Source organism: Leucoraja erinacea, chromosome 16 (assembly GCF_028641065.1).
Source record: "Leucoraja erinacea ecotype New England chromosome 16, Leri_hhj_1, whole genome shotgun sequence".
Lineage (NCBI taxonomy): Eukaryota > Metazoa > Chordata > Chondrichthyes > Rajiformes > Rajidae > Leucoraja > Leucoraja erinaceus.
In genome coordinates, this window is record NC_073392.1 from 31593368 (window position 1) to 31619858 (window position 26491).

General features: G+C 43.3%; 1 protein-coding gene across 2 annotated transcripts in view; it reads right to left on the reverse strand.

The window, feature by feature from the left end:
• LOC129704748 (guanine nucleotide-binding protein G(i) subunit alpha-2) overlaps nucleotides 1-26491 on the reverse strand; it is a 201870-nt gene that overhangs the window by 17248 nt on the left and 158131 nt on the right. For both annotated transcript variants that reach the window (XM_055648063.1, XM_055648064.1), the window contains exons 6-7: nucleotides 5165-5294; nucleotides 2232-2385 (exon numbers count right to left, since the gene is read on the reverse strand). In XM_055648063.1, the coding sequence (XP_055504038.1) occupies nucleotides 2232-2385; nucleotides 5165-5294 (284 nt within the window). The remainder of the gene's footprint in view (nucleotides 1-2231; nucleotides 2386-5164; nucleotides 5295-26491) is intronic.

Here is a 26491-nt window from a genome sequence, read left to right on the forward strand (position 1 = left end):
TCTATTGTAATTGTGCAAGGTATTTTTTCTATTTGAATCATCATTTAGACGTCAATTTAATTTTGTCAATTGTGTGGCCAGTTCTTTCAAAAGAAATGTTCAATGTAAAGATGTATTCGGTATTTCTACCAGTTTATGATTTGGTGCTGGGAGGTGCACTGGTCATAAATAATAACAGCAGAATTAGGCCATTCGGCCCATCAAGTTTACTCCGCATTCAATCATCTCTCCCTCCTAACCCATTCTCCTGCCTTCTCCCCATAACCTCTGGCACCCGTACTAATCGAGAATCTACCCATCTCCGCCTTAAAAATATCCATTAACTTGGCCTGCAATGAATTCCAGATTCACCACCCTCTGACTAACGGAATTCCTCCTCATCACCTTCTTAAAGGAACTTCCTTTAATTCTGGTGGAAACATCCTCTCCACATCCATTCTATCCAAGCCTTTCACTATTTGGTAAGTTTCAATGAGGTTCTCCTTTCATCCTTCTAATAGGCCTTTCTCACGGGGCGACTTGACGCAAGATGTAACCAGAGTGAAGTGGTCATGGTCTAGCACGATATCACACGATATAACGGGGGGGTGAGACAAAGAGTTCCCACGGTACTCAGCATTTCTGTTATTTGTGCGAGTGACTTGTCCGTCTCCCGAGCTTTCCCGTTAAATCTTGAATGAACATTGTAACTGTCAAGTGTAATTAAATCATCATGTGGCACAAATGATGGGGGGGGAGAGAGAGAAATTAGGGGAGACGTATATACACACACAAAGCAGAGTTTTACTGTGTATGTGGGAGACACAGATGGACTGAGCACAGTACCTCGGTCTTACTGTGTGCGGGAGAGGGGGAGAACGAGACGTACACTCACAGAGGCAGAGTCTCTCAGCCTGTGTGAGAGGGAGGGAGGGAGAGAGAGGCACACACAAGGTGAATGTGAAATCTCACCTGCCTGTTTCAGTGACAGACACCCGCCGCCAGTAAATGAAGACACCCCCATCTGTCTCCCCCTCCTCTCCCTCGACTCCCCCACCTTTTCCTCCCAACTCCAGTCCCATCCCAACCCCCTGGGCAACTGAAGGGAGCAACAATTAACTGCTGCCTGCCCGCTGAGTTAGAGAGTTCCCACGGTAGTAAGACGATGTTAGTTGCTCCCAAGTTTAAATTTCCAACGTGTGTTTCAGAGTAAAGAGTCAGCGCAGAATCCTTGATAATCAAAAACTGTCTGAATCAGCAAGTTAGACACAAAATGCTGGAGTAACTCAGCGGGCCAAGCAGCATCTCTGGAGAAAAGGAATAGATTCCATTTTTAGTCGGGACCCTTCTTCGGGATGATTGTAGGGGGGAACTGGAAGCAAGAAAAGACCGGGACAAATCAGGGCCAACAACAGATGACCTCAGCAGTTGATGTCCATATGCGGATGCAAATCTTTATTTTTTAAATTCAATCCCACAGAAGACAATTTTTACTCACCTTCTGTCCCCTCTGTCCAGCTTCCGGGTTCACCGTTCGCAGGAGTTCCCACGGTACACGCAAGAGTCAGTACGGATATCGCACTGGCCACTACGTGCATATAATGTTGCAATGTTCAACCACAAGTATACAAGTCACTCTTGGAGAAATTCAAGCTTGTTTGAATTTTCTCCCGAGTCACCAAGTTACACGAGCACCTGCCGTTAGCGCCACGGTGGTCCACGAATGCCGTACGGTTATCGCAAGAGGTTCCCACGATGTTCAACTCTGGTTAACTCTTGCGTCAAGTCGCCCCGTGAGAAAGGGGTTTAAACTCCAGCGAGTACAGGTCCAGATCTGTCAAACACTCGTCATATGTTAATCCACTCATTCCTGGGACACTGGGTGGAACAAATCCATTTACTATTGAAAGACCGGCACTGCACCTGGTACACGAGCATAATATCCGTACTTCTGGAGGGAAGGCAAGCATTAAGATCACTTCCACTGCATCTCAATTGTTTGTAATTTGAAACATGCCAAGACAAAGGCACACTTGATATGAAAAAAACATGAGTAACATGAAGCAAGAGCTGGAAATGTTAACATCAATCAGAAACTAAAATACAAGGGTAAAATCTTTTGCCTGCCGTCTGATGGGAGATAATTAATTTGATGGATGGTGACAAATGCGACTGTTCCTTCTAAAGCTGATCAACTTTGGCATTGCAGATTCTCTTATTCTCTTTTACTAAATCCACACACAACCACATACCTGAATATTCAGGGAAGCAGATAGACAAAGGACTCTTGGTGATCTTCTCTTCAAAGAGATCCTTCTTGTTGAGGAAGAGAATGATTGAGGTGTCCGTGAACCATTTGTTGTTGCAAATACTGTCAAACAGTTTCATGCTCTCGTGCATGCGGTTCTGGAAGAGGAAACAATTTTTATTTCATGCTGGCAACCACCGATATGCTGAACATGACACCCAATAACCAAAAACAAGCTCAGAATGCAACCGCATATTCTGGGTCCCTATTCAATTATGCTTATCTGTGACGGTCAATGGATAGTTTTACGGTAGTGATTGATAGATTCTTCATAAGTACGGGTACCAGGGGTTATGGGGAGAAGGCAGGAGAATGGGTTTGAGAGGGAAAGATAGATCAGCCATGATTGAATGGCGGAGTAGACTTGATGGATTTATTAGCCTAATTCTGCTGCTATAACTTATGAAATCTTGAAATGATTTAGAGTCCTCTGCAAAATGGTGCACTTTCCATCTCTGAAGGTCAACATCAAGCTCTTGGACAAGACTACCTCCACTCCATATGCATTGGCCTCTAACTCATTCCCAAATGCAATGAGGCAATTTATATTTGCCACAAGAGTGGCAAAGCCAAAGCAAGAGATGCAGGCTTGTATCAAATACAAATTTGAGTGACATTCCCTACAAGCTGTAATGAAATTACTGACTGAAATCTACCGCAAATGATAACTTTCCAGAGAAAATTAGGATCCATGAAGTGCAATAAATTGAATCTGCTTGTTGCAATATATTTGATATAGCCATACATGGAGTTGGAGTGGGAATAAATGCGAACCTATGAATCTGGAGCAGCAGTAAGCTATTTGACTATGCAAGCCTGCTACTCCTTTTATTAAAATCATGGTTGCAATGCCTTGAAAACATCTCTCTGCATTCTATTTCCCAAATTTCACCACCTCAGAGATTTACCAGAATTATTCTCACATTTTAGATATCAAGAGAATAACCATTTCCTGACGAGTGCTTGGGGCTAACAATTAAACCTGCACCTAGCTGTTTTTGTTCAAATGTTCCACAAATCATTGATCATACCCTACTTACTATACATGAATGCTAATTTTGCTGACTAAAGCAAGTAAAATTGCAGCATCACCCCTTGGAATTGGGATCAGCTCTGCCAAGATCGCAAGAAATTGAAGAGCAGTGTAGGTGCAGCCCAGTCCATCACACAGACCAGCCTTCCAACCATCGACTCCATCTACACTTCACGCTGCCTCGGAAAAGCTGCCAATTTAATGGAAGGCTTGTCCCACCCTGGTCATTCCTTCTTCTGTCTGGCAGAAGATACAGAAGCATGAATGCACAGCATCGGACTCAGGAACAGCTTCTTCCCCTCTGTTATCAGGCTTCTGAATGGTCCTTCCATAAGCTCAGATACTGTCTGATTCACTTATACCCCTCGTTGAAGGTATTGGACTTTGTCTATGGAATAAGCTACAAATGCACTAAATGCTGAGAACTGTATCCTACACTCTGTATCTTCCGCTCTCCTCAATCTATTTTGTTTGACTTGATTGTATTTATGTATATCTGATCTATAGAAACAAGGAAGTACAGATGCTGGTTTACACAAAAGAACACTAAGTGCTGGAGTAACTCAGTGGGGACAGGCAGCATCTCGAGACAGAGAGCATGCATAGGGCGACTTTTCGGGTTGAGACCCTTCTTCAGATTGATTGTGGAGATGGGAGAGAGGAGAGGCAGGACGGAGTGACAGGTATCAACAACCCCCTTCCAAGCCAAATCATCCCTTCCCACCCAAACCACCCCCTCCCCAGGCACTTTCCCCTGCAATCGCAGGAGATGCAACACCTGTCCCTATACCTCCCCCCTCAACTCCATCCAAGGACCCCGACAATCTTTTCAGGTGATGCAGAGTTTCACATGCACCCGCCCCCTCCCTCAACTTCATCTATTGTATCCACTGTTCCAGGTGTGGACTCCTGTATATCAGCGAGACCAAGCGTGGGCTCAGTGATCGTGTCGCTGAACACCTCCATTCAGTCTGCCTAAACCTACCTGAACTCCAGGTTGCTCAACACTTTAATTCCCCCTCCCATTCCCACATTGACCTTTCCGTCCCGGGCCTCCTCCATTGTCAGAGTGAGGCCCAGCGCAAATTGGAGGAACAGCACCTCATATTTTGCTTGGGTAGCTTATACCCCAGCGGTATGAATATCGACTTCTCTAACTTCAAGTAGCCCTTGCTTTCCCTCTCTCTCCATCACCTCCCCATCCCAGTCTTACCGACTCCGACTACATTTTATTACTGTACCGCCCACTCCCCTGACAACAGTCTGAAGAAGGGTCTTGACTCGAAACGTCACTCATTCCTTCTCTCCAGAGATGCTGCCTGTTCCGCTGAGTTACTCCAGCATTTTGGGTCTATCTTTGATTTAAACCAGCACCTGCAGTTCTTTCCTACACAGGTAATAGGTAGATACAGGGAGGGGGATTTTTGATAGGCAGATGGTTGGAGCAAAGGCCAGAAGTTAAAACAGAAGGTGTGAGAGAGACTGAAGAGTTTCAGCCAGAGCAAGGTGCAGGGGAGGGGGAGGGGAGGGGGGAAGAAAAGGTGCAAGTGCAGGTGGGGCTATTTGATCTGTAGAGATAGCATGCAAAGCAAAGCTTTTCACTGTACCTTGTGACAAAAATAAACCTAAACCTCACTTTTTTTTCTGCTCACAAAGTTATTTATCTGTGAATGCTAGTTTGGCATGAATGACAGTTGACTGAAAACAGGCCAGATAAAATGCTCAATTATTGGTGATTTGTCTATACCATGCAGTTAAATATTGGAATTGGAACAGCCTTTGGAATTTAGCTCCGCAATATTTATTCATCAGACAAAGAATGATGCAACTTTCAAATTGCTTACCATCTCTTCATCCTCAGCAAGGACCAAGTCATAGGCACTGAGAGCGACACAGAAAATGATAGCAGTGACACCTTCAAAGCAATGGATCCACTTCTTTCTCTCAGACCTTTGCCCACCAACATCAAACATCCTGAAAAACAAAATTTTAAACAAAATATTGACACCAGCCCTTCATTTATTTCTACATCTCTTAAGAATATATTTTTTAAGCAATCTGTTTATGTGACAAATATTCACTTCAGCGTGTGTGTGTGTGTGTGTGTGTGTGTGTGTGTGTGTGTGTGTGTGTGTGTGTGTGTGTGTGTGTGTGTGTGTGTGTGTGCGCGCGCCCGCGCGTGTACACATTATACATATATATCTTTGATTTATAGTTTGGTTCAGAAACTGACATCGTAAATGCTGTTTCCAATCATTTGTTAATCCCCAAGAAGTGAAAGTTCGATCTGAATCAACACATGTAAAATACAAAAGCAACCTAACTAAAATTTTGGATATCCATCAACTTTACTTTTGAAATGTAATGTGGAAAAAGGTTCTTCGGCCCATCGAGTCTGTGCCGACCAGCAATCATCCTGTACACCAGCACTCTCCGACACTACAGAAGACAATTAACCTGTAAACCTGTATGTCTTTGGAATGTGGGAGGGAACCGGAGCACCCGGAGAAAACCCACGCTGTCACAGGGAGAATGTACAAAGGTCTATACAGTCAGCACCCGCAGTCAAGATCATATCCAAGTCTCTGATGCTAGAAGGCAGCAGCTCTACTGCTGTGCCACTCAATAAAGATCAGTGCTATACAAGTGCAAGACACACTCACATGATTTTATTTCCAGGTTCTTGTCATAATGGTATAAAAGTCTGAGTCTAAAGAGGTAATCTCTATTCCATTGTCTTGGGGAGCAAAATAACTTGTCTTGGTCACATAAAAAGACCACAGGGCTCAAGGTCGGCAAGAGCAATCCCCGTATAATTCTAACGGTGAACAGTAACAAGGACTACAAGCATCAACACTCAGTATCTTTAATCTAGCTTGTTTGATACTTCTCCACACAAGGGCCCGTCAAGCTGGGATAAATACTTCTGTCTTTCATTGCATCATCAGTTCATTTGTCTCAATTTAGTTTTGCAACACAGCTGCAAGCCAGAAACCCATGGAGCAGAAATACCTTGCTTACATTTGTTAAACAATATACATTCATATGGCATCTTTAACATTGATAACCAGCCCAACGATACCAAGCAAAACCACACAAAGACTGCCAGTTTAAGGGAGAGTTGAATATCACACTGCTTTGTATTTCAATTTGTCTGTAAACTTGTAACTTAGCCTATTTTGTGGACTGAGCCCAAATGTATATATTAAATATAATTAAAAAGTCACTGAAGATGCTGGTTTTTACCAAAGACAGACACAAAATGCTGGAGTAACTCAAAGGGTCAGGCAGCTTCAGATTGAAGCAGGGTCCCGACACCAAACGTCACCTATCCATTTCCTCCAGTGATGCTGCCTAACCCGCTGAGTTACTCCATTGTTTTGTGTCTATCCAAATTATTTAGTGCTAGCTTAGCTTTCCGTCTGTCAATGAGATGAATAGAATATGGAAAGCATCATATTTATCATTCTGGTGCATATGGGTAGCAGCATATGGGAGAGGATATACTAATGCATGCAATTGATTTACTTATTTAAAAGCGTTGTAAATCTTTCTGTGAAATCTATCTTAATTGGGTGAGCATGAATAAAATTAACTGATTATAGCAGTCTGAATACACCACTGGTAGTGGTTATATTGTGGCAGCATGTGATAAGGTATCTCCAGCAGCAAGGGTGACTGTAAAACCAATGAATCATTAACATAGAAACATAGAAATTAGGTGCAGGAGTAAGCCATTCGGCCCTTCGAGCCTGCACCACCATTCAATATGATCATGGCTGGATCATCCAACTCAGTATCCCGTACCTGCCTTCTCTCCATACCCTCTGATCCCCTTAGCCACAAGGGCCACATCTAACTCCCTCTTAAATATAGCCAATTAACTGGCCTCAACTACCCTCTGTGACAGAGAGTTCCAGAGATTCACCACTCTCTGTGTGAAAAAAGTTTTTCTCATCTCGGTTTTAAAAGATTTCCCCCTTATCCTTAAGCTGTGACCCCTTGTCCTAGACTTCCCCAACATCGGGAACAATCTTCCTGCATCTAGCCTGTCCAACCCCTTAAGACAAAGATGTCGAGCAGATCCCAGGCTTGGCTTTGATTATTTATTACTCTCAGTTCAACAGCATGTGTCCTGATAATGTGCTCCCTTTGAGAGTTCACACAGTAAGTCATCTCTGAAAGGTCACTCATTATTAAGCAACCTTCTGCTGTGTCACTAAATGCTTATTTCCTGTGCAAGAACGAAGGCAGGATGCTTCAATTACCAATATCATTCTGGTTTCCATCACTACAAACCAAAGTTGGCCTTCAAGCAGAATATAACTTTGCAGCCACCATCATTGCAAAGTGTTTAAGATCTTGAAACCCAAATTGTTCCTTTCTCCACTCCAGAAAGAATGGCAGAAAGACGTGACAGAGATGAACTGACTCGGTAAACAGCTCGACATGTCATTAAATATTTACCTCACTGAAGCTTAACATTCAGTTCATCATGTCTGTGACAGTTATCTCACGCATCCATACCTTCAATATGGATGAATTGAATCCACCCATACCTTCAATATTATTAAAGAGTACCCCACGTAGCACAAATTTTCCTCCCATAAAGAAATTGCGAATGAAAAAATATTAGTCTCAGAATCATTGTAATTTAAGGCATAGGGGAGCAGTTGTTCCATCACATTCACCGTATCGGATTTCCATCTCTGTAACTGAGGACCTGCAGCTTCGAGGCCTTCAATTACCCATCCAGGTACTTTTGAACATGCAGTGTTTCGGCCCACACCACCTTTTCACCAAAGAGTTCTAGATCCCCATCACACTTTGGGTGATCTTTCTTAAAACAACTATCAATAGTCGCTGCTGTCAAAGGGTCCATGCTGTCAAGGGAAAGGGATCCTGCATGTTCATCCTGCCAATTTTAAATAACTTTACTAATCTTCTACCAGGCTCCTTTACTTCAAGGATATTAAACCAAACCTAGCTGTATTTCCTCAGTAACTGAATCCCCTCAGCCTATCAAAATGTTCATGGTTTTCCATTGCACTGTTCAAGGGTTGTAACTGTACGGAGCACTCCAGAAGTTCAGTTTTATAGCTTGGACACTCGGAAGCGAGCAATATGCGGAGTCAAACAAATTTCTTCCACTGTTGCCATCTCACTTTGCTTAAGAAATAGCAGTTAATTAAATTGATGTATGATCTTGGTTGAAGGTGATTGAAAATTCCATCATGTCCCACTTTCAGAGCAAAGTACACTAACCTCTGCTAAACCAAACAGATTTAGGACCAATGTAATAAAAAAGAACTGCAGATGCTGGTTTACAAAAGACACAGTGTGGGATTAGCTAAGCGAGTCGGGCAGCATCTCAGGACAACATGGATAGGAGACATTTCAGGTCTTAGTTTAGTATAGTTTTATTTTAGATATACAGCGTGGAAACAGACCTTTCAGAACATCCTCCACGCCGACCAGGGACAATTTACAGAAACCAATTAACCTACAAATCTGCACTTTTTTGGAATGTAGGAGGAAACTGGAGCACCCAGAGGAAATCCACACGGTCATAAGGAGAACATACATGGAGCAACACCCTTGGTCAGGATCGAAGCTGGGTCTCTCACGTTGTAAGGCAGCAACTCCACCACTGCACAACCCCAAGGGCTAAAGGGTCCATGCCAAAGAGTTGGGAATCCTTTGGATCCAGGAGCAAATCAGCTAATATTGTTCATCACCTTCTCACAGAACAACTTGGAGTGTGTTACAAACTGATACCCACAAGGCACACAAGACCGCGGAACACAGCCCACTCTCCGCTGCTTCAGGTTTATTCTCGGTGACTTCTCGGACGGGCGGCTTCTCGAATATTCTCACGGACTCAGCCCCGCCTCTGGGGATTTTAATCCCATGCGGGTACCTTCATGGTGACTGACAGGCAAGCAGACAAATCTGCTTATCATTTTTAAACGTTCATAACTTTTGTAATCTTCCACCGATCGGAACAAAACGTAATGCGCTTGGAGCCGAGGGAGAACGGTGAATACGGTGGCGGAAAAAATCCTAGCTATAAAGGGTACCGTTTTTGCGCAAATAAAAAAGCAAACCGGAAGTGGTCAAGATGAGAGTTTTTAGTAATAGTATAGATGGATGAGATGACCAAATGTAATGCCAATTTGATAACACAAAGACTGGTTGGGTTATCAAGTTGGGGCACATTTTTGCAGTGGAAACCAACAAAGATTTGAACTATGAGGCAGTCCAGGGGTATGGCAAGTAAGAAAGTTTCCATTGAGGCCAAATTGGATCAGCCTTGACCTTACTGAATTGTGGAGTAGTGCAAGGGGCTGATTAGCTCAAGTAATGTTCCATGTGATTTGAACTCCCAGGGAAAAGTTTCTATGACTGCAATGGTCAATTATGGGGGCAGCAACAAATAACCTCACAATGGAGCTCCAAATGATGTTAAAGAAATTGAACATGCAACTTATGAAAACAAAATTCTGGTGATCAGCAGGTCGTATATTTAAGCAAGATAGACAACAATCCAGTGCAGCCCATGTGACAACTTGACAACTTAACAACTTGTTGTAATTATAAAATTACAACTTCCAGTTCCTCAATTGGTTTAATAACCCTAATTTCTGCACAACATTGCTAAATCAAATTCATTTTGCTCTGGAACTGTATTGAACTAATACTATTTTTTTTTAAACATAAGACGTCTGTGTTCATTCCAAATGACCAACATCTGGCAGAAAGTCATCCGTGACTCAACATCTGCAACCTGCTGACGTTCATAAACCTTTGAAGTTTCTGCTTCTAAGTCTGCAGTGGCATCAGCTGAATGAAATTACAGGCACTGCTGCACTGTCAGCTCTTCATTGATCAAATAAGCAAGGCAGTCTTTGGAAGCTGCATGGAAATTGCAGCATGAGCTGTCAATTATTTCCACAAGAACCTGTCGAATGCAGCAACCTCAACAATAGCCAGCGATTCAGGTCAGCCCCAAATGTAAGCCAGGGTGCAGTGATGTTTGAATTATCAGAAAGGGTGTCAAAAGCATCTGTATTCAAGATAGACATAAAAAGCTGAAGTAACTCAGGAATGGGTGACCGTTTGGGTCAGACTGAAGAAGGGTTTTGACCCGAAAGCTCACTTATTCCTTCTCTCCGGAGATGCTGCCTGTCCCACTGAGTTACTCCAGCTTTTTGTGTCTATCTTCGGTTTAAATCAGCATCTGCAATTTGTTCCTACGCATCTGTGCAAATCACGTGCAAAGATTCCCTTATAGTGCCATTGTCGCAGTCTATGTACCAGCTATGGAACATTAACCCAGATAATATCATCTCCCTTCCACCACTAACTGAATCAGCTGCTTGGACCATGTTTTATGATACAAGCCTCTTTTCGTTCACATGCATTTTACAGAGTATAACTTGATTTCATTTAAAAGTATTTGTAAATGCTCTAAAAGTTAATACAATTACATGCAACTTTGCGTCCTATGACTCCACAACTGTCAAGTAGTTATCAAGAAAACGATTTGTGCCGTGTGAAATGTACACGGGAACAATGTGTACTTAAAGCTGTATTTTATGAGCATCATTACTTCTGTTGCACTTTGAGTTTGATTGGGTCGATAAAGGAATAAAAGGTCCTTTCTCATTTAACGTACTCAAACTGGTCTTCTTCATTGATCTTACTTGGCCTCGGGCAGATCATCTCCACCAAAATCATGCCCTTTCAAAGGATAGGCTAGACTTCCAACAGCACAACATGAGCTGTCATGGCATTTTAGGAGCATCAATTCTAGACATCAATTCTATTGACAAAAGGCAATGAAGAGTCAAATTTTCAATATCGTGCCACTGCATGTGGAGAAGGACTAAAATTATCCAACAATTATTTGAAATCTACACAATGCTCTACAATCATACGTCTGTGCAGAGCGAGTATGTTTTTAGAACTTAGTTCTGTCAGGAGCACTTTAACTTGTTTGAGGATGTATGGAGAGGGTGGAAGATAACAATTCTTGAGTAAGATCGTGGGAAGTTATTTACAGTATTGCAGTGGAGGAATAGAAAACTCATCTGCAATCAGATCCTACAATACAGTCGTGAGCAGCAAATGGAGCAGTAACAAAATACAAGGTTGAAGCCAACAATTGAAGATTAAGTGTCACAAGTTTGGCTCCCCAGCAACAGTAGCAAATGGGTGGATCATAGAAACTGTGTGATTGTTACATTTGACAAAGGAGTTGCATTTTTCAGTACCTACACTTGCCAGTGGCCCCTTCTCACTGATCATTATTTGTTAAAATAATAACAACCTGCATATTTTCTCTGCTTTTGAAGACACAGGATGCCTCTGAAAGCTTTGCAGATCACTGGGAGAATACTGGACGAACAGGCTAATAAAGAGGAAAGCCAAGATATGAAACTAAATTTATGGTCTCAGATGACGGTGCATTTTAGAAAGCACTGAGCGTTTAAAGGGCCATGCAATATCCTCTCCTAAAAAACAAAACAAAATTTCACGAAATAATTGGATTTGTATAGAGAGCATTGTAAGAACATAGAACAGTACAGCACAGGAACAGGCCCTTCGGCCCACCATGTCTGTGCTGAACATGTTGCCAAGACCAACTCTTATCTGAACATAATCCTTGTCCCTCCATATCCACATGCTTTTCACACCACTATCATATTTCCTCATCCACTATTCCCGGCTGCGCATTCCAGGCACGCACCACCTTGTGTAAAAATAACTTGCTTCTTTAAACTTTGCCCCTTTAACTTTAAAGCTATGCCCTCACTGGGGAAAAAGGATCCGACTGTCCATCCTATCTATGAATCTCATCATTTTATATACATCCATCTGGCTTGTTCCCAACCTCTGGAATCCCACAGAAAACAATCCAAGTCTGGCCAACCTTCCCTTGCAGCTAATACCTTCGAATCCATGCATCATTCTGGTAAAATATAGACACAAGGAACTGCAGATGCTGGTATTATAGATTAGAAACGCCACCTTTCCACGCTGCTTGACCCATTGAATCACTCCAGCACTCTTTTTGTGTTTTTTTCTAATCATTCTGGTCACCCTTCTCTGCACCTTTTGAAGAGCTTCAACATGACGAGTCCGAGTACAGGAGCGAGATTAATATTCTGTTCAAGTGGTGCTCGAACAATAATCTTGTTTACAAATTTACCACGTCAACGGAGCTGATTGTTGACAAGGAAAGGAAAGAAGAGAGCCGGTGAACCAGTCTTCAATGTGGAGAAGCACCAGGTTCCAGTTCCTGTGCGTGCACATCTGATGATGTCCTGGCACCAGCATATTGATGCATCCACAAAGAATGCTCACCAATGTCTCAATTCCTCAGAGATTTGAGGAGACTTGCCACGTTGCTGAGTACTCTATTCAACTTCTACCGATGGAGAGCCTGCTGACTCGTTGCATCGTGGTCCAGTTCAGTAATTCAAATGCCCAAGAATGAAGGCGTCTGCTGAAGGTGATAGAGACACTGCCCAGTCCATCATAGGTATTCACCTCTCCACCTTCGAAAGAACACACAGGAAGCACTATCTCAAGAAAGCAGCTAGTATCCAACACCCTCACCACCCTAGCCAAAGTCCCATCTCTCTCTCCCTACCATCAGGAAGGTGGTACAGGAGCCAGAGAACCATCTTTAGAAGCTTCAGAACCACCTTGTATTCCAACCACATCCCTACCTCAGCACAAGGTACCATAAAGTCTACATACAATTGTACTGTATACTTTGGCTTGCACCATTATGGTCTGGTTAGCTAGTATAGTACCTAGGTACCTTGTATGATTGATAAATGTACAATAAACCATGCTCATGCTGTGGACGTATAGTCTAGAATGGTTGTAAGCCTTGCCATCCTTTCTTCTCTCCCTGCACGTTCTAATTCCCAAGTATTGGCAACATTCTGATTTTCTGAAGGGTTTTTTGTAGGTTTCTGGCAGCCCTGTAATTAGCGATTCAACAACCCTATAACATTGAACCTAATGGACATCTGAAACCAAAATGCTGTCAATGCTTGGAAATCCGGGCAGTATGTGTGAAAAGAGAAGAGTTAATATTTTAGGTCAATTACTTTTCCACACAACTGGCAATATTTCTATGCAAATCTAAAGACAGAATGTGGGAAGTACTGCAATAATATTAAAAAAAAGAGATTAAATGATAATACATAACAGGTCAAGGAAAATATGGACAAATAAAGAAGAAAATCTGAGCCCAGACAAACTGTAAAATAAAAATGCAGAATTATTCAAAACTATTAATCTCAATTTCGAGTCCAGATGGCTGCAATGTGCCCAGTTGGAAGATGTGACATACAAGTTAATTAGAACAGTTAGGACCCTGAGGACCGAGAAATTTGAGTGAGTTGCACAGGGAATTAAACTGACTGTTCGTCATAAGCTCAATGTAAGGTTTATCTTTTGAATGATGTACTCTGCAATATAATCAGTAGATGTTTATGTGCTAAAAATCTCTGAAATAGGCAGGCAAAAAAAGCATAATAAAATTACAAAAAAAGCATGATAAAGGCATTTATTGACAAAAAAGCCATAAAAAGGCATTTATTAAAACATATATATATAAAGGTATACTACATTAAATGACCAAAGTTGCCTGGTTGCACATTACTACCAGCATTTTTTCAAATTATCTGGTGTTACATAGAAACATAGAAAATAGGTGCAGGAGGAGGCCACTCGGTCCTTCGAGCCAGCATCGCCATTCGTTGTGATCATGGCTGGTCGTCCCTTATCAATAACCCATGCCTGCCTGCCTTCAACCCATATCCCTTGACTCCACTAGCCCCTAGAGCTCTATCTAACTCTCTCTTAAATCCATCCAGTGACTTGGCCTCCACTGCCCTCTGTGGCAGGGAATTCCATAAATTCACAACTCTCTGGCCTAGTCTTTTCAATCTTTCCTCATATGACAGTCCCGCCATCCCAGGGATCAATCTCGAGAACCTACGCTGCACTGCCTCAATCACAAGGATGTCGTTCCTCAAATTAGGAGATCAAAACTGTACACAATACTCCAGATCTGGTCTCAACAGAGCCCTATACAACTGCAGAAGAACCTCTTTACTCCTAAACTGAAATCCTCTTGTTATGAAGTGTTATACTGTGCCGTCTGTCAGAGAGAATATGCTGCAGTTGTGAAAAATGTCTTTCTACCCCAGCTGAGGTCACTGGTGCATACCTGAAACAAGCTACAAACTCTACATTCATGTCAATATCTTGTGCATTACAACTACCTTTGAGAACTTTAGCTATGTTTTGTATTTCTTCAAGATCTTTGTTAGCTAAAATCACCGTCTGACATTTTCCTTGTATGTCTTCGCCTACATCGCCAGGAACTTTAAGTGAAGATGTAAAAAACTGAGCAATAGTTCAGCTCTTTGACTTCTCCAATACTTCCGATGTCAAGAAATACTCCTTTGATGGTTGACCTGCCTCCAGTGTACCAATTACCACATTGGCAACAAATCTCCCCACAGCATCAGATCTCGTCTATTGAGATCCATATTTTGTTGCATTCAACTTCATCTCTAATTTTCTGCACAACAATGTTGAAGTTGCTGTCAACATACTTTTTCCGTAATGATGACTCGTTTGGTATATGTTCCTCTGTGTATTTCCCTAAAAAACCTCAGAGATTTGTTTTCCAATTTCCACGGTGGAATTCCAGCATCAATGAATGCGTTGCACAGATCACTCAAAAACTCGGATTTGCGATTGGAGCCAGCAGTAAATGTGTATTTCCTACGCGTATTTCCTACCTTCCTGCCTTCTGTTTCTCTGCCGCCAACTTGTGTTTGGCTGTCTGTACATGCATGGAGATAAAATATTTTTTCTCACGATTCACTGCTTTCTCACATGCGTTGCAAAACAGCACACAGTTGTCTGTAGAGAATATATCACTCCCGTACACGCTCACCAAATCATTCAGTTTTTTACAAGGCGTTGACTTGACTTTAGGCATTTTGACGCATGCAGGGGTAAATCCGACAGGAACGGGTATACAGACCTCTACAGGCAGGCCAAGAACAAGCTAAGAAGAGGAATCAGAACTGCCAAGGAAAGGTACTCTGAGAATTTGAGGAGCAAGTTCTCAGCAAATGACTCTTCTTCAGTGTGGAAGGGCTTGCAAGAAATCACAAGCTACAAGTGGAAAACCCCCCACTCCTTGGACAATCGTCAGCTGACCAATGACCTGAACGAGTTCTACTGCAGTTTAAACAGAAACTTAGCCCTGGTCCCCCAACCATCACTGCACACCTACTCACAGCTTAACTCCAGTTTGAAAAGACCGGACCCTTCCCCACTTACTCCTCCCCAATCACCACTTCCCCAGTGGTGTGAATTTTCATGTAAGTTACGTTAAAACGGCAAAAAAAAGATTTAGGCACTCAATCGTGAAAAGGGCATTATCTTCCTGAAATCATCACCAAAGCCATGAAAAGGCACTTATGGCAAAATCCTGGCTCTAGTAATCAGTTGGTTGCATTTGGTAAGGGCTGAGGGCCCAAATGGCAAATAGGGAGGGTTTGTATCTCCTACTCATGTGTGGGAAGATGCTGTGGGAATAGAAGGTAATTAAGTGGGTGTTCATTCTAGGAGGGGGAGAATCAGGGTGGCCTTTTTAGAATAAACAATAGAAAGGATAGGGCAAGAAGCTTTTTTTTGTGTGCTTTATTTTGTGGCATCATAGAGATAAATGGCAGATGATGATGATGATGATCCACTTGTGCGCAAGCAAGAAACCTAATGGAAAATAAATAAAACTGCAGATGCTGAAATCAAACAAAACAAATTCTGGAAGAACTGAGCAGTTGTTGTATATATGGAAAAAGACACCAAGATCTTCGGTTTCCTCCCAAATTCCAAAGACATACAGGTTTGTAGGTTAATTGGCTTGGTAAATGTCAAAATTGGCCCTAGTGGGTGTAGGATAGTGTTAATGTGCGTGGGTCGCTGGTCGGTCGGCACGGACCCAATGGGCCTGTTTCCGTGCTGTATCTTTAATCTAAACTAGACTGATTGCAGCATTTTGATCCAGTTTGAAGAAAGCTCATTAACTAACAGTTGCAGGTACTATCGTAGCATTTGGATAGTCAAGTCAAGTCAAGTCACTTTTATTTCTATAGCACATTTAAAAAACAACTCTCGTTGACCAAAGTGCTTTACATTGGTGGAGGTACTAACGTTATACAACATTGGTTCATAGATTAAGTACATACATAAATACATCCCATGGCAACTCCTGTTTGTCAGCTATAAAAACCTGGATGCAACATAACTTCCTCAAACTCAACAGCGATAAGACAGAATTCCTCCTCATAGGCTCCAAAGCCACACTCAGCAAAATCAATAACCCCACTCTCACCATCGATGGCACCACTGTCTCCCCATCTCCCCAGGCCCGCAACCTTGGCGTGATCTTTGATTCCACCCTCTCCCTTGAGCCTCACATCCGCCATGTCATTAAAACCTCCTTCTTTCATCTCCGCAACATCGCCAAACTCAGACCCTCTCTCACACCTCCCGCTGCTGAAAGACTCATCCATGCCTTCATCTCCTCCCGACTGGACTATTGCAACTCACTTCTCCTTGGCATCAGCTCCACCTACATCAACCAACTCCAACTGGTCCAGAACGCAGCCGCCCGACTCATCACCCACACCAAATCCTGGCATCACATCACTCCGGTCCTCAAACAACTTCACTGGCATCCCATCTCCCACCGGATCACCTACAAAATCCTGATCCTCACCCACAAAGCCCTCCACCATCTGGCCCCCCCATATCTCACTGACCTCCTCTCCCCCTACCAACCCTCACGGTCCCTCAGGGTAGCTCCCGGGCTCTGGAACTCCCTCCCCCTACTGATCCGCAATTCCGTGTCCCTCACCATCTTCCAGTCCCGCCTCAAGACCCATCTCTTCACCTCTGCCTATCCTTAGCCCCACGTCCCCCTCCCTTTTCATCTGTGCATTAATTGCCTCATATTGTGTTTTGAATTGTATTCTGTCTTTACTTTGTGTACTAGTCATGTCTCTACTATTTATTTAATTCCCCTTACATGTTTTTCCTCTACCTGCTAAATTTTTGTAAGGTGTCCTTGAGACTCTTGAAAGGCGCCCATAAATAAAATGTATTATTATTATTATTATTATACATATAGCCCTCACTCAGAGGACATCAAGAAAGGCTCGAGAGCAAAGATGAGTTTTGCGTCTCAACTTAAAAGAGTCGATGGAGGGGGCAGTTCTGATGGGAAGAGGGATGCTGTTCCACATGGAATAGGGTTAGAGGCATATGGGCCTAATGCAGGCTGGTGGGACGAGTGTAGGTGGGATATGTTGGTCAGTGTGGGCAAGTTGGGCCGATGGGCCTGTTTCTACACTGTATGACCCTATGACTAAGAGTATTCAGGCTTATCTCTACTCCGGTATACTGATATTGTGCATCAGGGATGTATGGCAAAGGCTATACTGCCGTTCCCCAGGACAACCCGAGAGCCCAATGAGCTTTAACTGTTCGAATCAATCTTCATATGAAGCAGACACACAGACACACACACACAAAATAGGTTTCATATCAATATTATTCATCAGGATAATCATCAATATTACAGGTGCACAACCTTTTATCCGGAGTTCCGGAAACCGAAAAGCTCCGAAAACCGGACATTTTTTCCAGGATGTCATCTGCACACCAAAGCTCATGTTTGGCGCCAAACTTGACCCGAAATGACCCACGGTCAACCCAGGTCTGTACTACTGTAGCGGCTGCCTCCTCCCCGGAGACCGGGGAAAAACTTAAACATCTGTAAATCATTGCTTAAATGTTAGTCAGTTAGTTTGGAGGGGTTTTATGTGAAGGGGGGGGGGGGGGGGGGGGGGGGGGGGGGTGAAGGGGCAAAATTTAATTCTTAGTCCCCTACCTGGTCGGAGAGGCGGGGAGCGGGCAATGCCTTACTGGGTCGCCATGCAGTAAGCTCCGGAGCGCTGGGGCCGCCGACTCTCAACATCGCGGAGCTAGGGCTGCGGGCGTCCGGCCGCGGGCGGCGCCGGTTGGAGCTCCGACCTCGGCAACTCTACCCCTGGCTGCGTGGCGCTCCAAATCCAGCGCGGCCCGCGGCCGGACGCCCGCAGCCCCAGCTCCGCGATGTTGTGAGTCGGCAGCCACAGCGCTCCGGAGATTACCGCACGGCGACCCGGTAAGGCATTGCCCGCTCCCCGCTGGTGTCCCAGCGCTGCGACGCCGCCGACTCCCAACATCGCGGAGCAGCGCTGGATTTGGAGCGCCGCGCAGCCAGGGGTAGAGTTCGCCGGGGTCGGAGCTCCAACCGGCGCCGCCCGCGGCTGGACGCCCGCCGCCCCAGCTCCGCGATGTTGGGAGTCATTGGCCCCAGCGTTCCGGAGCTTACTGCACGGCGACCCGGTAAGGCATTGCCCGCTCCCCGCCTCTCCGACCAGGTAGGGGACTAAGAATTAAAGTTTCCCCCTTCACCCCCCCACCACATAAAATCCCTCCAAACTAACTGACTAAAACATTTAAGCAATGATTTACAATGATTCCCCGGTCTCCGGGGAGGAGGTAGCCGCTCCAGACTTTTCAAGCCGCCCGCGCTACCTACCTAATCTACGCTAAAAATCTTCTTCCGAAATCCGAAAAATTCCGAAATCCGAGAAGTGTCTGGTCCCAAGGCTTTCGGATTAAAAGGTTGTGCACCTGTATTGCATTATATGGAGAATTCAAAGGACATTTGCTCTTCTGTAATTGAACACACAGTTGAGAACATCTGACATTTCCACACAAAAATCATTAGAGTTTTACGTCAGACTGTGCGTATTTTAATATGAACATATATTCACAGAACTGAAGGTTCTCATCATTTTCTTCAGGCACAAGTTTTATTTAAAGAAAGTTGCACTGGAGAACCAAAGAGGGAACATTATGCTCCATCTATGTTGCAACAGGTCTATGCTCATTCGACACAACACTGCAATAATAATTAATGGCTTACATATTTTGCACGTTATCTCAGCAAGGAATACATGCAGATTAGAGTGGAATTATTAACAAATAACATTTTGGTAGAGGCAGAATTATATTCCACAGAAACAGACCCTTTGGCCCATCTTGCCCATGCCACCTAATTCAGTAATCTGGGCTAGTCCCATTTGCCTGCAATTGGCCCATATCCCTCTAAACTCTTTCAATCCAACTACCCTTTTCCTATCTGACTTCCCATCAATAGAAAATACATATTCTTTCTCCTTGCTCTTCTCCCCTACCTCCTTCCCTAAAACACATGTGTGCTCCCACACCCGCCATATAAAACAGCCTTCATTAGGTGGAATATTTTACTGATTGCAGCAGGAGCAAATTTGAAGCCACTCCATGCATTAGGGCATTGACCGCCGTCCTTTTTCTGCTCCTTCCTTCCAGAGTTCCCCGCACATCAAATTCCGAGAATGTCATGGTGGGGTGAACGATGGAGGCCAACGAGCTGACACATGCAATAACAATCAAGTCACTGAAATTGATCCTATACACCAGGATACGGCGGCAGGAGGCCACTAAAGGTAGGACTCCACAGGAAGAGAACTAGCCTTGTGTTCACTTCCCCGGGCAGATTAAAGAGGAGGAAACACATACACCCAAAATGGTTCTTTCATGCTAAATTTTAATCTGTTTACTAATGCTTTTTAGTTTCTGTTCTTCATCAAGCCTCTTTATTCAAAACTGCAGATGGATACAACCAGAGAACAATTTAGCAAAACCTCCTATCCATCTCTTCCCGCTAGACTGCTACCTCCCACTGATAGCATAAATCTGGTTAATAGATTGGGGTTCAATTTCCACGCTCTAAAACTGCCTTTAATCAGGAGCAAACATAAAAACAAAGTGACAAGGAGCGGTTAAGACCTTGATAATTCAACAGATGCCTTTGTTTACAACACGTACCGTGGAATAATTCAATATTCTATCTGAAAACCTTTAAAGGTGTAAATTAAACCGACGCATTCTTATTTCATGCTCCCAAAAGTAAATATGTCCCAATTCTACTGAGGCTTTGCATTAAAAACTACAGATTGTAAGATAAATAGCCGAAGCCAACGACCATATAATATGATTTAAAGTAGTCATGAAGTTGATCCTGCTGTTTCTTTTATGTTTCTTCCCTCCCCCCCTTCAATTTCTCGCCCCCATGCAGACCCTTGTGTCATTTACTCGCCTTTCTGGCTTTGACTGAAATCTAATCCGACTTGTGCTGCCAAAGCAGGGGTTTTTAGTCATGTTACAAAGACTCAATTTTAATGATTTGACCTTGCTACAGAGTTGAGAAGTCTCCTGCAATTAAGGCACACTACTCATGAACTTGTAATAACACAAATAATTCCTCTGGTCCAAATTTAAGACTACAGGGCACTGTGCTGTAGCAATATCAATTGTCACAGGTGCTGGCTCCAGTTCAAATTTCCTTTGCTCAGTCACACTTGTTTATTTTTCAACACTTCACAAAAATTCACAGTAAGACCAACAAATTTGGAATTTCATTTTTTTGTACTTTTTAAACAAAGTGGGAGGCCATTTGACCTACCCGGTTCCTACTGGCTCTCAAAGCATTTTGACAAGCCTGATTCCCCTATTTATTTCCAAGTAGCTAATTCCTTCTCACATGCTCATTACTTGATGAGAGAGAAAATCCACAGCCACATGAAGTACCGATACATAAAACGCCACACATACAGTACTAGAGGTCAAGATTAACCAGGCGACTGAAGTTGTGCAACAGCAACAGAAGTGCCATCCCATATCTAAAATGAAACTTCTGAAGCCCCAAGTATTCCTGGAAGTTAACTAAATAGAAGCCGACACCATGCAGTTCAGAAGCACAAGGCCAGCATTGTAAATAAATTAGACAGAGTGCCAATTTATCCAACCACAAAACATTGGGACTGAATCCAGACTGTAAATTTTAAATTCAGGACCATTTTAAACCAAATGGCTCAAAAAAACATGACATTTTGAATAGCTTATCTTCATTCTACATTCTTCAACATATGAATAATTTCCTTGGGTTAGAGAGAATCTAGAGCTCTCTGCCATGCAGTGTGGTTGAATCACATTGCATTTATGAGCGGAGACATCATGCACACATAGCATTGATGCCGTGAGATGGTGATGAGGAATTAGTGTACAGTGCCCTCCATAATGTTTGGGACAAAGACCTATCATTTATTTATTTGCCTCTGTGCTCCACAATTGAGATGCATAATAGAAAAAAAATCACATGTGGTTAAAGTGCACATTGTCAGATTTTAATCAAGGGTATTTTTATACATTTTGATTTCACCATATAGAGATTACAGCTGTGTTTATACACAGTCCCCTTATTTCAGGGCACCATAATGTTTAGGACATGGCTTCACAGGTGTTTGTAGTTGCTCATTATTAAATTGTTGAACACATTAGCGACGCAGTGGTGCTGGTTTCCGACGGGCACGGTGACGGACGCACCACACATCTCTGTCCTCCATGCAGCTGGAAAGCTCCTCTTTTGCCTCTACACATGCGTCTTCCATCAACGTCTCCAGCATTGTCTTGATTGGCCGTCCCGGGTCACGTCTTCCATGGGTGGGTGGCGGTGGCAGTGACCAGCGAGCCTCATCCTTCTCGACCTGATCTTCTCGGTCAGAGGTGGAATTTCCCCGTTGGTGATGTGGTTCCTCCAACTGACATTTTGAACTTTTCTGAGCATTCGGGTGCAGGTACCATCAAGAGACTTGGACAGTGCTCGAGTGAGAGTCCATGCCTCACACCCGTACAATAATATGGTCTCTACAGTTGCATGGAAGAATCTCAGTTTGAGACCCTTAGACATCCGAGACCTTCAGATTTTTCCCATGTTATTGAGGGTCTTCCATGCCAGCATTTTCCGGACCTTGATGTCATTCTCCTAGCTCTGCATCCTCTCTCCCAGGTACTTGGTCCTCCACTTTCTTGAGAAATGCACCGCCACTGGTCTTGAGAGGCTCTTGGTCACCAACATTGTACGCCATGTACTCCGTCTTCTTGGCATTGAGGTGAAGGCCCACTTTCTCGCACACTATCCGACCCTGCCAAGTAGCTCCTGTGCATCCCTAATCTGGTCTGACAGCAGGCCGATGCCATCAGAGATTCTTCTCAAACGCCTTGGGGTGATTGTGAAGCCGAGGTCCTCATGTTCCTTGAGCGCCTGCCTCATTGCATAATCAAGGACAATGACAAAGAGAAAGGGTGCCAGCATGTCTCTCTGTAAGACCCCCGCGAGGATCTCGAACACTTTGCTCTCGTCATCCGGGGTGACAACCCTGGCCGTGGTGCCCAAGTGCATATCCTCAATGGCTCTCAGGAGACGAGGAGGGATACCGTAAGCCTTCAAAATTCTCATCAATTCGCATCGGTGAATCGAGTCAAACGCTTTCTTGAAGTCTATGACGGTTTGAACCGCCGGCAGTTTGTTATTCTCCACCTCCTCAATGATTCTTTGAAGGGCAAGGATCTGTGTGACCGTGTTCCTCTTCTCTCTGAAGCCGTTCTGATTGTAATGTAGCTTCGGGTCGATAGCAGCCCTAATCCATTTGAGAATCTAGCGGTTGTAGACCTTGACCAAGGTACATGCCACAATAGTTGTCAGTCTTGTTCAGGCTCCCAGATTTGGGGACAGGGATGATGTTGGATTGTGACCACTGTGTTGGCTAGTCATTCGTCATTAACACTGTGTTGCAACACATGATCATGATGTCGTTGCTCAGGTGTGTTTAATTGCCTGCTTAATGCTGACATAAGAGAGCTCTCAGCACCTAGTCTTTCCTCCAGTCTTTCCATCACCTTTGGAAACGTTTATTGCTGTTTATCAACATGAGGACCAAAGTTTCCCCAATGAAAGTCAAAGAAGCCATTATGAGACTGAGAAACAAGAATAAAACTGTCAGAGACTGTTGAAGCCAAAACTTAGGCTTACCAAAATCATTCTCCCTGTGACCGCATGGGTTTTCACCGGGTGCATCAGTTTCCTCCCATTTTCCAAAGACATACAAGTTTGTAAGTTAATTGGCTTTGATAAAATTGTCCCTAGTGTGTAGGATAGTGTTAGCGTACAAGGTGATCGCTGGTCAACGCCATCTCGGTGGACCGAAGGGCCTGTTTCCACGCTGCATCTCTAAAGTATAAAGTTGAAGATGAAACACAGTTTTCATTACCTACTTTGGAACCGTTATGAACTAACCCTTATTCTGAAGGGTTAACAATGACAGTTGTAAAATGGAGGCTTAGTCTATGGGTTAACAGATAACATAGCATGTTTACCTTGTAATAATAATAATAATAATAATACATTTTATTTATGGGCACCTTTCAGAACACCTTACAGTTAAAACAAGCAAATTACAAATATATAAAATAAAATGAAACAAAACAACATATCCATGAATTTGATTTAAAAAATTGGAGTTACGTGGGATAGGCCAGTCTGAATAGGTGAGTTTTGAGGGAGGTTTTAAAGGTGGGGAGAGACTCTATGGATAGTGGGAGAGAGTTCCAGAGGCAAGGGGCAGAGGCGTGAAGGCTCCGAGCCCCATCTTGGACAGGCGGGCAGATGGAGTGGAGAGCAGGGAGGAAGAAGAGGATCAGAGAGTTTGGGATGGAGTGTAAGGCTGGAACAGTTCAGAGAGGTATGGAGGAGCGAGATTGTGGAGGGCTTTGAAAGTGAGGAGGAGAAACTTAAAATCAATGCGGTATTGGACAGGGAGCCAGTGCAGTTGTTTGAGGATGGGAGTGATGTGTTCGGTGGATGGCGTTCTGGTGATAATGCGGGCAGCTGAGTTCTGGACCAATTGAAGTTTATGGATGGACTTGTGGGGTAAACCAGAGAGGAGAGAGTTACAATAATCAATACGGGAGGTGACGAGGGCGTGGGTGAGAGTAGCAGTGTTGTTAGTTGAGAGTGATGAACGAAGACAGTGGATAGAGCGGAGATGAAAGTAAGCAGACCGAGTGAGATTATTGATGCATTTTTCAAAAGAAAGTCTGCTATCAAGGATGACACCCAGACTTTTGACCTTGTGACAATCACTCAAATTTTCTACGGATATTCTTGTTTATTTTGCAGTGGTTATACATTTGCCCAAGCCTGTGGTGTGAACGCGTTCAGCAAAAAGCAGATGAATGGAACTTAAATAAATGTACTATTTAAAATTCAACACCATTATACAATTCAATCAGCTGTTAATTACAGATGCCATCAGAAAGCTACTTTCCTTTAAAAGATGACAACAGAAGGATTGATGTATTTATGACCGACTGTAATTATTAACGGTCATGATAAAAAAGGTAATTATGGCTGTTTATCTCTATTAGCAGACATCACACTGTCAGTGGAAGCCTACATAACAGTCACACATGGCTTAATTGAAATTTCTTGTGAAAAAGCGGTAGTCTGAATATCGAGAAAGCAGACTCAGACGTGCTTGATTCAACACAATCACTGCCATGAGGGGAAAGTCATGAATGGAGCATATAGGGTTCACCGGCAATATGACCAGGGAAAGGAAATCATTGACAGAACAAGAACCAAGGAAGCTATCAGTTTTATTATAGCGTTGCCACTTTTGCTTCCTCACCGAACGGTGAGTCTACAAAGTTCCATTGACATTAACTATTCTTCCTTCCCATGTGAACCTACAGTGCTCTCCACAAAGACAAATCATTTATTTATTTGTCTCTGTACTTCACAATTTGAGAATTATAATGGGAAAAAAAATCACATGTGGTTAAAGTGCACATTGGCAGATTTTATAAAAGGACATTTTTATACATTTTGCTTTCACCATGTAGAAATTACAGCTGTGTTTATAGTCTCCCCATTTCAAGGCACCATAATGTTTGGGACACATGGCTTCACAGGCATTTGTAATTGCTCAGGTGTGTTTAATAGCCTCCTTCATGCAGGTATAAGAGAGCTCTCAGGACCTCGTCTTTCCTCCAGTCTTTCTATCACTTTGGAAACTTTTATTGCTGTTTATCAATATGAGGACCAAAGTTGTGGCAATGAAAGTCAAAGAAGGCATTATGAGACTGGGAAACAAGAATAAAACTGTTAGAGACATCAGCCAAACATTAGGCTTACCAAAATCAACTGTTTGGAACATCATTAAGAAGAAAGAGAGCACTGGTGAGCTTACTAATCGCAAAGGGACTGGCAGGCCAAGGAAGACCTCCACAGCTGATGACAGAAGAATTCTATCTATAATAAAGAAATATCACCAAACACCTGTCTGGCAGAAAAAAGACACGCATGCTCGAGTAACTCAGCATCTCTGAAGAACATGGACAGATGACATTTGGGGTCGAGTCTCCTCTGGTAATGTTATGTGGAGAAAAAAAAGTAATCTTTCTGTGACGACCAGATTGTAATCATGCTTAGTCTTTCCGCTGACTGGCTAGCACGCAACAAAAGCTTTCCACTGTACCTCATTACACGTGACAATAATCTAAACTAAAACAACAGCAAGGGTGTTTACGGAGTACTGTGAGTACTACGTTTACATATCTGTTGTGCTGCTGCAAGTAGGAATTTCATTGTTCCGGTTCAGGACCTATGACAATAAAAAACACTGCACTCCAGCATATCCTTATGTGCAGAAACAGGTTAATTTTCCACAAGGTAAGGAACTCTGAATTTCTTTTCTGCTTTAACAATCAGGGATAATCACAGTCTTCAATATGCAAGGAACATTCAGACACGCTGTGAGTTTTAAAGATGAACAATGGCATCTCTGTTGGGGACGGAAAACTTTGATCCACGATCAATTTATTTTTTACACAGTCAGTGTTCTCTGACGTCAAAGGTTACGGGGTGATTGGGATTGAGAGGGGAAAATGGATCAGCCGTGATCGAATGGCGGGGCTGACTCGACAGGTCGAATGGCCTAATTCTGCTCCAATGTCTCATGATCTCCACCTCCTGTATTTCCCTTAGGCTAAGTATCAATCAGATGCTCTTCAGCCATTTTCCGTATGGGGCATGATGTTTGACGCTGCCTGTTAGTGGGAATTATATT